We start from the raw sequence: 15,063 nt of genomic DNA, 5'->3' as shown, positions 1-15,063 counted from the left end.
CGATTTATTTGCGATATTCTGGTTCAAGTAATGGAACGCAAGCAGGAATATGCTTTACTCATATGTAATCATTTAAAAAACTCAGCGTTGAGCCAGAACATTATAATGTAATGGCACGGCTGGCTAAGTATTTAATTCCATTTTAATTCCTAGGCGTTGCCGACTCCGTATTGGAATTGATAAGGCAATATAAGGCAATATCGTAAAAAAGGATCCGCTCTGCTTGGTTAAGTACATAGGGCATGTAATCGTGTGGAACATAACCAATTGGTGGCCTTGCGATTGTCAATCGGTACGAGTGAAACCATTCCCAGTGAAGGTCTGGGTCGGTGCTGCTGTCTGCCGAGTGCTGTGTGGGTTGGAGGATCCTTTCGATTTGATTTGTGAACGGGTTCAGAAGTTCTCGCATTTTGTAATTTTACTCACGTTTCGTGTAATTAAAACTTAAGACAGACCGGCCGGCCTGGATGAGCAGCGAGAGCAGGGCCAAGCACAACTACAGCAGTCCGTCGCGGCGGGGCTCGGTGTGAGGCGGACAAATCAAAAAAGTTACTCAAGATTTCCTTTCCTTGTAATTTTTAATTTCATTTTGCTGCTACTCAACCCCCAGCGGAAAGTTTCCACGAACCAACCGCCAAGAGCCAGCCAGGACACTCCGTACATAAATCAGTCAGCCAGGCCACCTGCAAGGAGCGGACCTGCGGGGAACAGATCCTACAGATGGGTTGCGGCAGAAGTCACTTGGCTAACTATGCAAATGAGTGTGAAAAATTGCCTAAGTGAATCCCAAGTTGTAACATCAATTTGAATAGTTCTCAAATTCAATTTGTCACATCAGACTGGGGGAAAAGGGCGTCCTGTGAAGGATCACATATCTGAATCGAATCCGAACCGAATAGTACCTAAGCGAATTCTGCCCTGCGTTGAGTTTTGATTATTAAATTAGAATTAGCCTCAATTATTCCAGACCCAATATTTACATACACTATCAGACTTCTCTGCTAGTCTGATGAATGATCCTATGGCGGTGCCAGTGTCATTGCCACCCTATTGCGATCTGGCAACGACACTTTTCATGGTTCCACGAGTGATTTTCGGCACTAGTTCAATTCGTGGTTTCTGAGTCCCGAGGCGCAATGAAGAGCAATAACGGTCGATAAAGTAGATATGTATTTATGTACATATGTAGATTATATGGACATTTATTCATTTTACTCCTGAATGTGGAAAATAGAAACGTACTTATATGCATATGTAAATGGCAAAACTCGGACTTTTTGCCGCTTTGTTTTATGATTTTGCTATTAGCCGTACAAGCTTCGCAACATTTGCTGCCAAGAGAGAGAAAATTAGTGTTCGTAAACGCGTCTCCCGGCTATCAGTCGAATAAATGGGGCACTGTCGTTTTCCAACACACACAGCCAGCTGTTTCTAGTCAAGAGATACGCTTAATTTTCAGTATACTTTTGATGCGGCTTGTTTTCGATATCGAGAAAATATAGCTTATACCCTTAATACGGAATCGCAAACGGACAAAATGGATCTGGTGGACCTAAAACTGGAGAATTTGTGGGAGTACGACCCTGATACGAAGAGTTTGAAGGGAAACCCCCAGATTCTGTACTATCGCCAGCCGAGGGCCACTGAATATCCGCTGGACCTGAAAAAGGGCTATAGACGGTACATCCCTCGAAATGGAAACTTTCTACGCGCCTTCGGCCTGGTCCAGCACCATGTGATGCATCTGCCGAAGCCGCGCCAGGTGCTCGAACACATGGACTTCTTTCTCAATCGCGGAACAATGCTGAAATTTATGGGCGATCGGACTTACGGTAAAGAAACGAACTTTGCAGCCTGTCGCTTCAAGGGCTGCATCTATGTGCGGTCATTACAGGAAGATCACGATGAGCGGTACACGGTTCCATGCGTGGCTAAAACCTATCCCTTCAAGGCACGTCAGTACGTTTTCACCCGTAAGTAGCTGCACTCAGCATCAGCATCATCGTTGATAATCGCTAATAACCGTCACAATATTGACCGACCAGGTTATCCGGGCGCGCTGCCGCGCACCGATGCCCCAGTGGATGAGCGGAAGCAAGTGTATGGAATGTTCTCGGCCAAATTGGGAAGCTTTCGCCTGCTCTACTCGGCAGAAGTTAGTGGCGTGTCGAACAAGGAACCACTTGGCGATCTGTACGTCATCCTCTGTTGCATATACATAAATATGTATGTGTATACATAATTACATATATCGTGCTTGTATGTATTCCATAGAAACGATCCGGAGGTGCTAAAGAAATGCCACCTGGCTTCGCTGAAGGTTGACAAAGAGGGCCGCCGGAATAATTCTGCGCCCTTATGGCTCATGCAGAGCTATTTGGGAGGCATCGATCAGCTGGCCATCGCCAACACCAATGAGCGTGGCCTCGTGTGTCGACCAATAGAAGTGGTGTCCTGTGCCAAAGTGATGAGTGTGAGTAGCCTGCCGATTGAAGATTCATGCCCGTGATGGTCTTTCCCTTTCCTAGCAGGAGAGCCAATTCAACATACACGATCGCCTCCAGAAACTGCATAAGATTCTCGAGGAGATCAACATTAAGATGAGCAACAAGGACAATCCTCACCAGGAATTGAGATTCAAGATGCGGCAAGACTCGATTTTATTTGAAAATCGCCTTACGTCGATTGAGCCTCCAGGGAATTTTGACCAGCAATTCATCGATTTTATCAATCATTTGTAGATTCTCCATTACGATATGGAATAACAAATTACAAATTTATATTTCTCTTAATGCTATTGAGCCAATTTAGCACTTGGAGTGCATTTTTGTTTCTGTAATTTTGAAAAATTTAAAATGTGAATGAACCATGTATTTTTTTGTTTTGGCTATTGAAATGTATGAAAATTCAAATACCATAAAAAAAAGAAGTAAACTCAAGAAAAACCTTAGTATATATAGGCTCTCGAAGAGCTATTCATTCTTGGGAGTATCATTAATTCATAAAACAAGCAGTAATTACTGCCACCCGGCCCTCAAACTGCCAATCATCTCAATTACCAGGCCCACATTCTCAGCCAATAAGTATTATGTAAAAGTATAAGTACAACGCGAATTTATTCTACAGTATTGACTAAAAAATTCACAATAAATTTTGCCGATGAGTGTTCAGAGCGTTTTTCGTATTGTCTGGTCTGTTTCCGGTGGCGGATAACGCTGGTGATGCTAATGGTGATCTCAGTGCTTAGTGGTCCTGGTAGCCGATGGTGGAAAAACTATAAGGAGATGCGATTGATATGACGCTGATTTTTACAGGAATCGCTATCGGTGGTCTGCTTACTGGTGGCGCTGACCGTTCAGCGGCTCGAGGTATGTAACAGTGGATTCCAAAATTCCCTGCGTCTCCGCCTGCGGCTGTAAATTCAGATATTCTGGATGCATGGAGTAGCCGCCAACTTGGAACCCAAGAACTTCAGCCGCTGGCTGTGTATTGTTGAAAATATAATCTCTCAGTTCCTTACTGAAATCGGAATCTGAAATCGTTTGAAATAGTATTACAATTTCTATCCTACCAACTCTAGGAAGCCACTTATAGTGGGCTGGCTGACTGCTCCGGTACCTACATGGTGTCTCTTAGTTGAGAAATCTCCCAGTCCATTTGGATGTTCTTCTCGTGCTGCCTATCCCGCAACTGCAAGAGGCGAGCATTGTCACTTGAGCTCACGTTTGTAAGCTCCTCCAGGCGCCTGAGCTTCTTCTCCTGGCGATTTAGTTTTTCAAAAACGCGGCCTAGATGCTCCTCCTTCAAGCAGAGCTGGTTCGTCACCTGCAACGAGTAAGATTATTGCCATAGGCGGCCTATCGTATCGGACATCGTGTCGTTTCGTGTCCACAACGTATCGACAACGGACCTGATTTATCTGCGTGTCCTTCTCGCCAGTTTCTAAGTACAGTTGATTTATTGTCTGATTCAGCTCGTTGATTTCGTCGGCGCGCGCGGATATCGTCTTGCGGTCGCGATTCGAGTGCTCCCGCAACTTGACCACTAGCTGCTCGGATCGGAACAGCTCCATCTTCACGATTTCCAGATCCGAGTGCAACTGCTCCTCCCTTTGGTCATTGGCGTCCAGCTGGATTTCTGTGAGCTTCAACTTCTCCTGCAGCTCACTGGGAATTTTGCAATGAAAATACCAAACTTTTCAAAGTTCGGTGGGGCCTCACCTGATCATCGTTTCCAGCTCATTGTTCCTCTTCCGCAGCCTCAGAGAATTTTGCTCTTGCTCTTGGTGCAGGTTAATAAGCTGCAGGAGATTCTGTACCTTAAGCCTCAAATCACCTATGGTCTGATCTTTCTCCACACCAGCGTGTTGGATGTCCAAGACATCTAGGCGCTTCTGTTGCTGGTTTATGAGCTCCCGTCCCTTATGCAGCTCCGCGTCCAGGTGAACTACATGCTCCCTGCTCTTCGCGAGTTCCTTCCGTGTCCAGACCAGTGCACCATCCGACCCCTTCAATAGCTGATTCAGCTCCTGATTGCTGTTCAAGGACAAGTCAAGATAACTTAGTGATATTAAAATTACATGTACATATGTATGTATATGATGTATACCCTCGCACCCTTACTGGTGCCTCAAGCCATTGGTACGTGCCTGCCGTAAGCCTACTGCAATATGTGAAAGCCTAAGCACGGAATTTTTGCTGCTTAGTTTTATGATTTTTCTATTAGTTGTACAACCTTTGCTCAAGCTTCGCTAAATTTGCTGCCAATACAGAGAAAATTAGTGTTCGTAGCCGTCTCTAAACACGGTCCCGGCTATCAGTCGAATAAATGGGGCACTGACGTTTTCCAACACACACAGCCAGCTGTTTCTAGTCAAGAGATACGCTTAATTTTCAGTATACTTTTGATGCGGCTTGTTTTCGATATCGAGAAAATATAGCTTATACCCTTAATACGGAATCGCAAACGGACAAAATGGATCTGGTGGACCTAAAACTGGAGAATTTGTGGGAGTACGACCCTGATACGAAGAGTTTGAAGGGAAACCCCCAGATTCTGTACTATCGCCAGCCGAGGGCCACTGAATATCCGCTGGACCTGAAAAAGGGCTATAGACGGTACATCCCTCGAAATGGAAACTTTCTACGCGCCTTCGGCCTGGTCCAGCACCATGTGATGCATCTGCCGAAGCCGCGCCAGGTGCTCGAACACATGGACTTCTTTCTCAATCGCGGAACAATGCTGAAATTTATGGGCGATCGGACTTACGGTAAAGAAACGAACTTTGCAGCCTGTCGCTTCAAGGGCTGCATCTATGTGCGGTCATTACAGGAAGATCACGATGAGCGGTACACGGTTCCATGCGTGGCTAAAACCTATCCCTTCAAGGCACGTCAGTACGTTTTCACCCGTAAGTAGCTGCACTCAGCATCAGCATCATCGTTGATAATCGCTAATAACCGTCACAATATTGACCGACCAGGTTATCCGGGCGCGCTGCCGCGCACCGATGCCCCAGTGGATGAGCGGAAGCAAGTGTATGGAATGTTCTCGGCCAAATTGGGAAGCTTTCGCCTGCTCTACTCGGCAGAAGTTAGTGGCGTGTCGAACAAGGAACCACTTGGCGATCTGTACGTCATCCTCTGTTGCATATACATAAATATGTATGTGTATACATAATTACATATATCGTGCTTGTATGTATTCCATAGAAACGATCCGGAGGTGCTAAAGAAATGCCACCTGGCTTCGCTGAAGGTTGACAAAGAGGGCCGCCGGAATAATTCTGCGCCCTTATGGCTCATGCAGAGCTATTTGGGAGGCATCGATCAGCTGGCCATCGCCAACACCAATGAGCGTGGCCTCGTGTGTCGACCAATAGAAGTGGTGTCCTGTGCCAAAGTGATGAGTGTGAGTAGCCTGCCGATTGAAGATTCATGCCCGTGATGGTCTTTCCCTTTCCTAGCAGGAGAGCCAATTCAACATACACGATCGCCTCCAGAAACTGCATAAGATTCTCGAGGAGATCAACATTAAGATGAGCAACAAGGACAATCCTCACCAGGAATTGAGATTCAAGATGCGGCAAGACTCGATTTTATTTGAAAATCGCCTTACGTCGATTGAGCCTCCAGGGAATTTTGACCAGCAATTCATCGATTTTATCAATCATTTGTAGATTGTCCATTACGATATGGAATAACAAATTACAAATTTATATAAATTAATTTTCTCTTTTTGCTATTGAACAAATTTAGCACTTGGAGTGCATTTTTGTTGCTGTAATTTTGAAAAATTTAAAATGTGAATGAACCCTGTATTTTTTTGTTTTGGCTATTGAAATGTACGAGTATTAAAATATCATAAAACTAATCAATTTAATCCATTGACAAATGTTGTATGGTTCTCAAAGAAGTTAACCTCGGTACGTTTCCTTCCATTTCCAGTTTCCTACACATTTCCGGTTTATTTCGGACTAATACGTGTTTTCAAAAATAATATAATAGTAAGATGAGTAACGAGTATAAACGATTTATTCTTTACAGTGCGGTTTCCTGTTTTGAACCAATGAAAATAATATATTTGATCCATGGGGCATTCCTAGGAAATTGCAGGTTAACGATCTGTGTGCGGAGATGTTGAGCATGTGACTCAACATAGTCGTGACCACGTTGCTTTCCATTTCCGAGAGCTGGGCCACTATTTGACTAAAACTTAGCTGAAATTTAGTTGCAAACCTCTGTGCAAGTGTGTGTTGCTGGGTAATTTGGGGGCGTATCCATTGTGGGCATCATAGCTCGCATCGATAGCATAATAAGCCCGTGAATACTGGAGCACAGCCACACACAGGAACCGACAATAGCTTATTGGGCTAGTGGATGTGTTTAAAATTTAATGCGATGACAGGAAGGGAGACAGAGGCAGTGCTGACGGGGCGGCAGGCGCCTGCTGACTGATGCCTGGCGATGATGAAGATATCCTTAGACGTCCATACAGTGCGTTTCAAAGCTCTAGGGCACTCCTAATATCAAATTCCAAACAAAGCTTGCAGTGTAACCCAATGCGAGTAGCTTAATATGATTTTTAAGATTAATACGATTTAGTCCATCTACGATAGAGATGCAGATGCATTTGCATTTCCATTTACTGTCTTAGGCCTGCGAGCGTACTGTAAACGGGATCTATGTTCTCAATTCCCATGAAGGCGGGACCGGAAGGCAGCCGAGTATCCACCTCCACCTTCACCTTCCCCACCAGCACCCAGCATCGTTTTCTCCTGCTGGGCTCCATGTGCTCCTTGTGTGTGGTCTGTGATTAAAATGATATTTTCAGACAATGTCAAACAGCGTGTGACTAATGGGTCTATGGGTTGTCCGAAATGTCTGTTATTACTTGATAAATCTTGTCGGTCACACATTTTGGCATGGCACAATGGCCAACACACACACAAACGCACACACTTCCATGCACATGTGTAGGGCTGGCTGTGTCCGTTTGTTTTATGCAAAACCTTGGGTCCTTCTGCCGCTGCCTGGCCCTGCTTGTCCGCATTCTGCTCTAATGACAAATGGGTCAAAAATTTGCGGCTAATGACACAAAATATGCTTGTTTCTGCCTATAAATTTTATGCATAAATAAACCAAAAGCTGAGGGCAAAAAATACGAAAAAAAATAGGAGAAGCAGGAAACTACTTATGATTGAAGACCTTCGGCCAGGGACCCTTAGCAGCTTCGCTATGGGTCCGGACCCAGGGCCATTAATCAATGGCCAAATAAACATGAAATTTGTCTAAATTGACATTGGGCGGGAGGAATCTATTTGCTCTCTCCTTCAGAAGGGACACATCGTGCCACACAATGGTCTCTCTCCGCTAGGTAATGGTAACAGTCCTGTCATGCTGCAGTTACTGGGCCTAGCTCCGTTTCGACAGAGTCGGAATTCTCATAACATTGCACAAAACCAATAAAAGTGACATTTAGTCAATTTTCCCCCAAGAAAACTAAACAGAGAGACGGGGAGATTCAGAGGTGATTCTGAATTATGGCTGAAATCATATTGCGCCTGATATTCTATACATTTAAAATTTAATTTAAATTATTGTTGTGGTAGGTAATATGCGATAAAAAATACATATATCTAGGTACATACATATAAGTATACATATCTGATCGAAATTTTTGGAATTATCATTGTCTGATTCTTTATATGATATGATAAGTAATTCGGCTGACGATAGGTTAATCGGGTAATAGCAGCGAGGCATTCATTGGGCTGATACATTTTCCTGCAGTCGGAGTAGCACATAGAAGAGCACAGGAAAAAACTTTAATGGGAGTGGTTGCCAAATCCTTTATAATGAAGTAATGGAAGCAGTACTCGACTAGAAACAACGGCAACACTATGCCAGGCAAGAGATAGTCTGCTTTTCTAAACCTTCACTTTCTGCAGTATCTATTCTGATAATCGTTTGACATCATTTCACTTGGCTTTCCCATCCGTAGCCCATCCACCTGGATCGTATATATACTTATCTAGATTTATGTTGATTTTTCATCTCCCTCAGATGGATATGTTTTGTAATACTCTCGACGGGCTCGAAGATAAATTGTAACAACCTTCCACCAATCCAGCAATTCACGTCCAGTGCTGCAATGTAATATACATATTATTTACTCAATTTAGTTGGTCAATTCTAATACAATAACTGCCACACAAAAAAGGGAATTGCGCTGGCAGTCTCTAGCGTTTCCACATGTGCATATGTGCCACAGAGGAGTATCTAAATATAGTACTGCACGGGTTAGACCAAGGCAAACATAATCGTAACAAAGCAAAGGTCAAGCAAATACGCCCATCTAGGAGACCAGTAAAAAATTTCAACTAAAAAATCTGACGGAAACTGCTAAACACGGCTCCAAGGATGCCCTAAAAAGTCAGTTATGCTAAATGACCTTCTTGGACTTGAAACGATTTAGATTGTTCATTGCAGAATTAATATTCTAGAATAGAAAATAGAAAATAGAGAATAATTCAAATTTTGTTTGGCGTAATCCTAGCCCTTTTGCGGTTATATTCTTGATTCTACCATCGAATGGCAGTACATCCATCCACTGACCAAACTTGTAAGTCAATATGCCTCTTTTCAGGGTATTCTGAATGTACATGGGGATGACCTAAACAAATATGCAGCGAGGGCGACAGGGGGATGGGGAAAGGGGGAGGTCGAGGTGGAGGTGGAGGTGGAGTCACGGCGTCATGGCGCTACAGGAATTGCCTTTATTTGTCTTCATTACACTGTCCTCCCTGTCTCTGGCTTAGTGAATAGTTTTTGGCGAAAAAAGGAGGAAGTGAAAGAGAAACCTGAAAACAAAAAAAAAAGTTGGGGAAATTCAAATACGCGCATAGCTCGAACAACAATCGAAGTTTGGGACAAAAAGATACAGACACACACACAGACACAGATACAGGCCCGCTTACAGATACATACTCGCACGAGTATATGTGGCATTGTTTTGCTTCGTCTAGTTTTCAGCCTTTCTGCTTTGTTTAGCATTTTTTGTTGGTTTAGCATTAGCATTATCCTCGCAGAAGGTATTCCGATTTCGACCATGGCAGGAGAAGGAAGCATTTACGAAGGGCCTGTGATATATAGATATCTTGAGCACCTTCGAGATCAGTATTGAAAATGCTTCAGTCAGGAAATGATTTACGCAGACCCTTCTTTATATCTCAGACAGTATGTATACGTGTATTTTTCGTTTTCAAGGGTATATTAACCTTCGGCATTACATTTTTGGATTCTTTTCAAGCTTTCTGCTGGTTTTTCTCCTGCTTTCCGCTTCCGTTTCTTTGACAGTCCAGATTAGACAACACTGTGGAGTGGCACGGGAGGGTTTCGGGAGTTTGGTTGTCCTGCCAAGTTTTTTGCGGCTTTGCCTTGATAATCCCCCATCCAAGGCAGGACATCCCGGGCATTAGAATGTGATATATGTTTGAACGAACTTCTCGCATTCCTTGGGATTTGCATCTGCATGTAAATGGGCTCTGGCTCTGGCACTGGTCAGAGGGAGTTGGCCAAAAGATCACATCACATCGAAAACTCTTCAACTTTATGAAGGTTGATCAGAGCTTGAGTGGGATTTTTGTTCTGTGGAAAACAAATCGAAGGAGTTAAGGTGAACTATGCAAGTAGGGGGTATGATTCAGTCCATTTAATATTTGGTTGAATGTGTTTAAGGTGCGAAAATGACTCGAAATATTTTGGACATTCTCCCTTTAATTGGGTAGGCCGTGTGCTCGGCGGGACTCCATCTATTCATCAACTGTTGCTGCTTGTCTGGGGAGTGGCTCGTAAAAAGAAAAGCCGTTTTCCATTTCACTGCCAGGCCCTCTGGCTACTTGTATTTGTCGTCAGCATAAACGGGATCAGCTGAAGTGGCCAGTGGACTTATTCGGCATAATGAAACATACCCACACCATCCTCCATCCGCCGTCCTAAGTCAACACCTTGGGCATCTCTCCTTCACATATAAAAACAGAGAAAGAGAGATGGAAGGAGGAGGGCGGGGGCGGAGGTACCACAGATATTGCTCACTTCCGTTTCCGCTCTGCGCACACCTTTTGCGGTAATAAGCTGCAATTTTATTATTACATTTTCCGTACTGTAACTTTAAGAGGTACCGCATCCCCAAATCCCATCCCCTATCCACTGTCCTGCCACTCCCCAAACTCCACTCGCCACTTGCCACAACAACCACGACAGCGGCAGCGCTACTTCCACAGAGCTGGCCGCGATGTCTGTGCGTGGTAATTTCAGATAAATGAGAATACATAAACAAAGAACTCATTAAATTCAGGAAGAACCAACCTGGCCACAAAATACCCTAGCCTCGCTACGCTCCGCTCCACTCCGATCCGCCCAGCCCTTTGCCAGCTGTGGGCTTTGCACCTGAGCCTGGCCAAGTGCATTTGCATGCCACATCTGCCACAAGACGAGCTGCAGGCCAGGACAGGGATGCAGGACAGGCTTGAGCAGGGATACCCGACATGTCAGTGGCTGGTTCGGACAAACACCTAAAGTTCCAGGTCAGCCCAGACCAGCCCAAGCCTTCCCACTGCTCTTATCGAACCGCCTGGGACTGGGTCTGGGACTACCCAGTGGCGTCGTTCATTGTTTGATTTTATAATAATTTCGTTTATGGCATTGAAGCGATTTACACTTAAAACTTTAAGTTCTCGCCTGCTAGCCAGCCGGACCATGGCACTTCAATGGTATTCAACCAGGGTTGTCAGGGCTGCCAGGGGGTAGAAAATAATGTGGGCACTGGGCAGAAGGGAAGGAGGATGGTTGTTCTGATGACTTGTGGGCAGAGTTGCCTTTTGTTTCGGTCGCGACTTTGCATTGCTAATTAACTGAAAGACGAAAGAGGCAGGGGCTCTCGACCAAGGCCCGAGGGTTTTCGGAGCGTTGACTACAAGGCTACGGCTACAAGGAACTGGAAAAGAGCAATGGAAAATTGATTTAACGGTTAAGTTACAGTAAGCATGGTGGCTCGGCGGGGCCGTATACCACGATGCGACTTTAATATAAATGCTGGAAACTCTATTAAAAAACTGAAGGAGCAAAGCTGCCAGGCATCTCTGAAGATCTCTGAAATGTCGGTTTTCTTGAAATTAAAAAATGTACTATGCCAATTGTACGGTAAGGCAATGTCTAGTAAATTTCAAATCTGGAATAACGAAATTTGTTTCTGAATTGCGGAAATACCGCAAATATCGTAGCTATTTTCCTGTTTTCTTTTTAGTGTTTCCCATTTTCCGAAATGTCGATCAATTCAGCATCTTTTCATGATAGAGAATTGCAATTTTCATTCCTTAATATTCCCCTTTTGTCCTGCTGGAATGCCTTTGATGTGATTTGATACAACTGGCTAGCAGGCGGAGGCCTTATAGCTAAAGAATGGAAAATGGAATTATTTTTTGAGTTACACCGAACAAAACGACGAAAGAAAAGCAAAAGCAGAAGCGAGAGAAGGAGAAAGGAAGAAAAAAAAAATGAAGATAGAATTTCATTTCATTTCCTTTCCGGCTGCTTGACAATTTATGAACTTTCATTTGTCTTCTCCTTTGGTTTATCTCGGACATGCTCGGACCTCCTCGGACATCCTCGGACATCTTCGGACATGATGAATGCTGCCCACGACTCTCGAGTTACACTTCTCTGTCGCCCCCCTGCTGTCGCCACTGTCACGATGCGACTTTCAAATGTTAATTATCATTTATGGCCATGTGATAAGCCAAATGATAGTCCAATGAAGATGTTGTTGCTCCTCCACTTATCGGAGTACGGAGTACCCGCATCCTCAGCTAATTAGAATTTATGGAAACTGCTATTAAAATGCAGAAACAATGTTGGCCTTTGCCACTTTTGCCATAACAGAAGGATAGTTAGGCTCAAATATTAAGGATAGTTTCGATGAGAGGGGAAAAATAGTATATAAATTAATATTTGTATTTAATTGAAGCTCAGCACTCAAGACGGCAAGAATATCCAACAGATACCACCTGGACTTTCATTTGCACTCCAAGGGAATTTGTCACCAATTAGGTGTTCGTGGCTGCCAAGAAATGCAAAGAGCTAAATCAAATTTTTGGATTCCTTGGAGCCGCATAGCCGCAGAGCATTCAGCCCGTGTCGGAGTGGCAATTTATTAGCTCCGAGCTGATGGTTTATTTTGCTAGCTTTACCATCCAATTGACATTGCCTTTTCCCCAGGACTGCAGCCCCTGTGAACCCACTTTTCCCCAGTGCAGCATTCATTTTATGCACGAATTTTTCATTGCACATGTTTAGCAAGGCAATCGAAAGCAAACAAAACCTAAGAAGAGGCAGCAGCGACTGCATTGGCAATAGAAACAGGAACAGGCACAGGAACAGAATTGGAATCAGTGCTGGAGCCAGAGACAGAACCGGAGTCGCAGTCGGAAAATGTAAAAGACATTGCACAAGACGGACGGAGACGTGCTTCTCATTTCGATTTCGATTTGCATTTGGCCTGCACTTCCACCTCCAGCTCCAACGAAACCTCCAACTATTCCCCGCCAAAGGAGGGTCCCTCTTCGAGCCCACCCAGCGAGTGTTTGTTTGTTGTAATTGCAATTGATTTGGCTTACTCCTGGCAGTCGCGAAAACCTGAGGGATTTGCCAGCTTGGCTAGATTAATATTTGCCCAGCCTGGCCCTCGCCCTGGCCCTGGCCCTGGCCCTGCCTCTTCTTGGCTGGGAATCAAGCCACTATACGTATTGGGGCAATGTCGCTCGTTCAGCTGACTCCACTTGATTTGGTCCCAGGCCCGGGCTGCTGCTGCTGTCGCTCACTCAAGCCAAATACTTGCGAACAATTCAAATAGGATTTGTATTTGTTTGCCTTTTGGCTGAGTATCGTATGCTCCTCGGGTTTGTCTATGGCTTTTTCTTTTTTGTGGGTGGGGGTGGGTGAGAGAAGGGGGCGCTCTTCGGCTGCAGGTGGAAAAAAAGCAGAGTGTTGGACAAACAGATTCTATTTTGGGGTGATACACGTACGCGTATGGGGGCCAGTTTGCTGGAGAGCGGTAATTTGATGTGCTCGAGAGGTAAAGTACGAGTATCTTTGGCATTGGTGTTGCGTACGATATATCTTTGTGGCTATGTGTGCAAATATTTGGTCACATGCGGCGTATGAGTGATGGAATGGATGGAGGGTGTCAGCGGTGGAATACTCGTCGAACGAATAGTTTCTCTTCCCGTGGCGTTATTGCAGAAATATATGTAGCATACTTTGTGGTTTCCACCAGAGTCCTGCGGCTCTCGCATACATATTTGTGTGCGTTTTGTAGGTGCGCGTGTGCGTATGCGTGTGCCGTGTGAGCGTGTGAGGATAGGTTTTGCGAGAGGCCTTTGTGCGAGACAAATGTGCTTTGATTTGAGAGCGATTATTAAACAGCAAGCCACAAAGTCAGTCGCTAAAAGTGGCAAAGTAATTACAATTTTCATTGCCGTCAAGAGTGTGAAAAAGAGGGGCATATCTAATTAGGCTAAAGTTTCTAATACAGCTAAAGAGTGAGTGTTGGCTAAGCCTTGCAGTGAGTTACACTCCTTTGATCTGTGTTTCGAGTACTCTCAAAGCCCCCGCCATAGATCAGATTTTTAGGCCAGTATCTAATCAAGAGAATCAGATGTGCTTCCTTCTCTGCTCTGCAAAAACTTCGTCAAAGTCATAATACTCTCTTCAAGGGTATAATGGCGGTAATGCGGAGGATCCGTTCCGGGTTCAAATTGTTTTCAACAAAGTGCAAAGAGTGCAAAGAGTGCAACATGCTGACGCTGATGCTGTTGTGGAGATAGTGTGGCGGGGAGGGGCTTTGCGGCAAGAGCAGGCGAGGGGAAAGGAGAAATAGATACAGGGAGGGAGAGGGAGACAGAGAATGTGAATATGAAATCTCAAAGCTCGCTTGTAATCCCGGCGGGTGACATAATTTCATATGCTGGCACCAGCGGCTCCAAAACTCTTTGCTCTTTGCTCTTTCCCAATTCCCCTTACCCATCCACCTAACTATCATTCTCTTTCTGTTGCTCTGCTAGACCCCACCGGGGGAATGGCGGATGGCGGATGGATGGTGTTGTGTCCTCATACATATAAAGTATTGTTGAAGTTGAGAGCTCGTTGGAGATTTTGTCGTCATGCTCTGTAGTTGACATAATTATATTGTAAAATATCGTTGCACATTCCATACCTCACACCCTCCCCAACCTCTTGATTCCCCTCCTCATCCCCTCCCACTTCTTGGCTGAGTGCATAATGATAAACGACAACAATGTGCGCGTGGTGTGTGTGCCGCCCTGCCCAATGGTCACTCCTTTCCTCACACTTTCGTCCTGCATCCTGCATCCTGCTGCTCTGCTGCTCTGGTGTTCAATTTTTTAATACCGAGATTTATGGAGCATTGCATGCGTGTGTCCCTGCAAGCTGCAAGCGTGCATCTGTGTGAGTGTTTGAATGTGTTAGTGTGCGAGTGTGTGTGCAT

General features: G+C 44.7%; 3 protein-coding genes across 3 annotated transcripts; 2 read left to right on the top strand and 1 right to left on the bottom strand.

Moving 5' to 3' along the window:
• Positions 1-1,491: 1,491 nt before the first annotated feature.
• Positions 1,492-2,792, top strand: LOC6597328. Its single transcript, XM_026990705.1, has 4 exons — positions 1,492-1,973; positions 2,046-2,193; positions 2,275-2,473; positions 2,532-2,792. Exons 1-4 carry the CDS (start codon positions 1,538-1,540, stop codon positions 2,739-2,741), a joined length of 993 nt encoding a protein of 330 aa, XP_026846506.1. The 5' UTR covers positions 1,492-1,537; the 3' UTR covers positions 2,742-2,792.
• A 305-nt stretch (positions 2,793-3,097) lies between these two features.
• LOC6597327 lies at positions 3,098-4,668 on the bottom strand. Its single transcript, XM_026990709.1, has 6 exons — positions 4,609-4,668; positions 4,221-4,535; positions 3,911-4,166; positions 3,623-3,825; positions 3,340-3,532; positions 3,098-3,274 (listed from the first exon to the last, which is right to left on the bottom strand). Exons 2-5 carry the CDS (start codon positions 4,226-4,228, stop codon positions 3,517-3,519), a joined length of 483 nt encoding a protein of 160 aa, XP_026846510.1. The 5' UTR covers positions 4,229-4,535; positions 4,609-4,668; the 3' UTR covers positions 3,098-3,274; positions 3,340-3,516.
• Positions 4,669-4,919: 251 nt separating this feature from the next.
• Positions 4,920-6,185, top strand: LOC6597326. Its single transcript, XM_026990706.1, has 4 exons — positions 4,920-5,410; positions 5,483-5,630; positions 5,712-5,910; positions 5,969-6,185. The coding sequence occupies exons 1-4, from the start codon at positions 4,975-4,977 to the stop codon at positions 6,176-6,178; spliced, it is 993 nt and encodes a 330-aa protein (XP_026846507.1). The 5' UTR covers positions 4,920-4,974; the 3' UTR covers positions 6,179-6,185.
• Positions 6,186-15,063: the final 8,878 nt, after the last annotated feature.

The sequence above is a fragment of the Drosophila persimilis genome, unplaced genomic scaffold, assembly GCF_003286085.1.
Source record: "Drosophila persimilis strain 14011-0111.01,24,50 unplaced genomic scaffold, DperRS2 tig00000606-arrow-arrow-pilon, whole genome shotgun sequence".
In the NCBI taxonomy this organism is placed as follows: domain Eukaryota; kingdom Metazoa; phylum Arthropoda; class Insecta; order Diptera; family Drosophilidae; genus Drosophila; species Drosophila persimilis.
This window is presented reverse-complemented; position numbering and strand designations above follow the sequence as displayed.

Coding starts and splice junctions, on each gene's coding strand:
- LOC6597328 (XM_026990705.1), top strand. CDS start 1,538: ATGGATCTGGTGGACCTAAAACTGGAGAATTTGTGGGAGTACGACCCT. Junction 1,974..2,045: donor ACGTCAGTACGTTTTCACCC/GTAAGTAGCTGC, acceptor TTGACCGACCAG/GTTATCCGGGCGCGCTGCCG. Junction 2,194..2,274: donor AAGGAACCACTTGGCGATCT/GTACGTCATCCT, acceptor TGTATTCCATAG/AAACGATCCGGAGGTGCTAA.
- LOC6597327 (XM_026990709.1), bottom strand. Junction 3,826..3,910: donor AGGACACGCAGATAAATCAG/GTCCGTTGTCGA, acceptor TACTCGTTGCAG/GTGACGAACCAGCTCTGCTT.
- LOC6597326 (XM_026990706.1), top strand. CDS start 4,975: ATGGATCTGGTGGACCTAAAACTGGAGAATTTGTGGGAGTACGACCCT. Junction 5,411..5,482: donor ACGTCAGTACGTTTTCACCC/GTAAGTAGCTGC, acceptor TTGACCGACCAG/GTTATCCGGGCGCGCTGCCG. Junction 5,911..5,968: donor CCTGTGCCAAAGTGATGAGT/GTGAGTAGCCTG, acceptor CTTTCCTAGCAG/GAGAGCCAATTCAACATACA.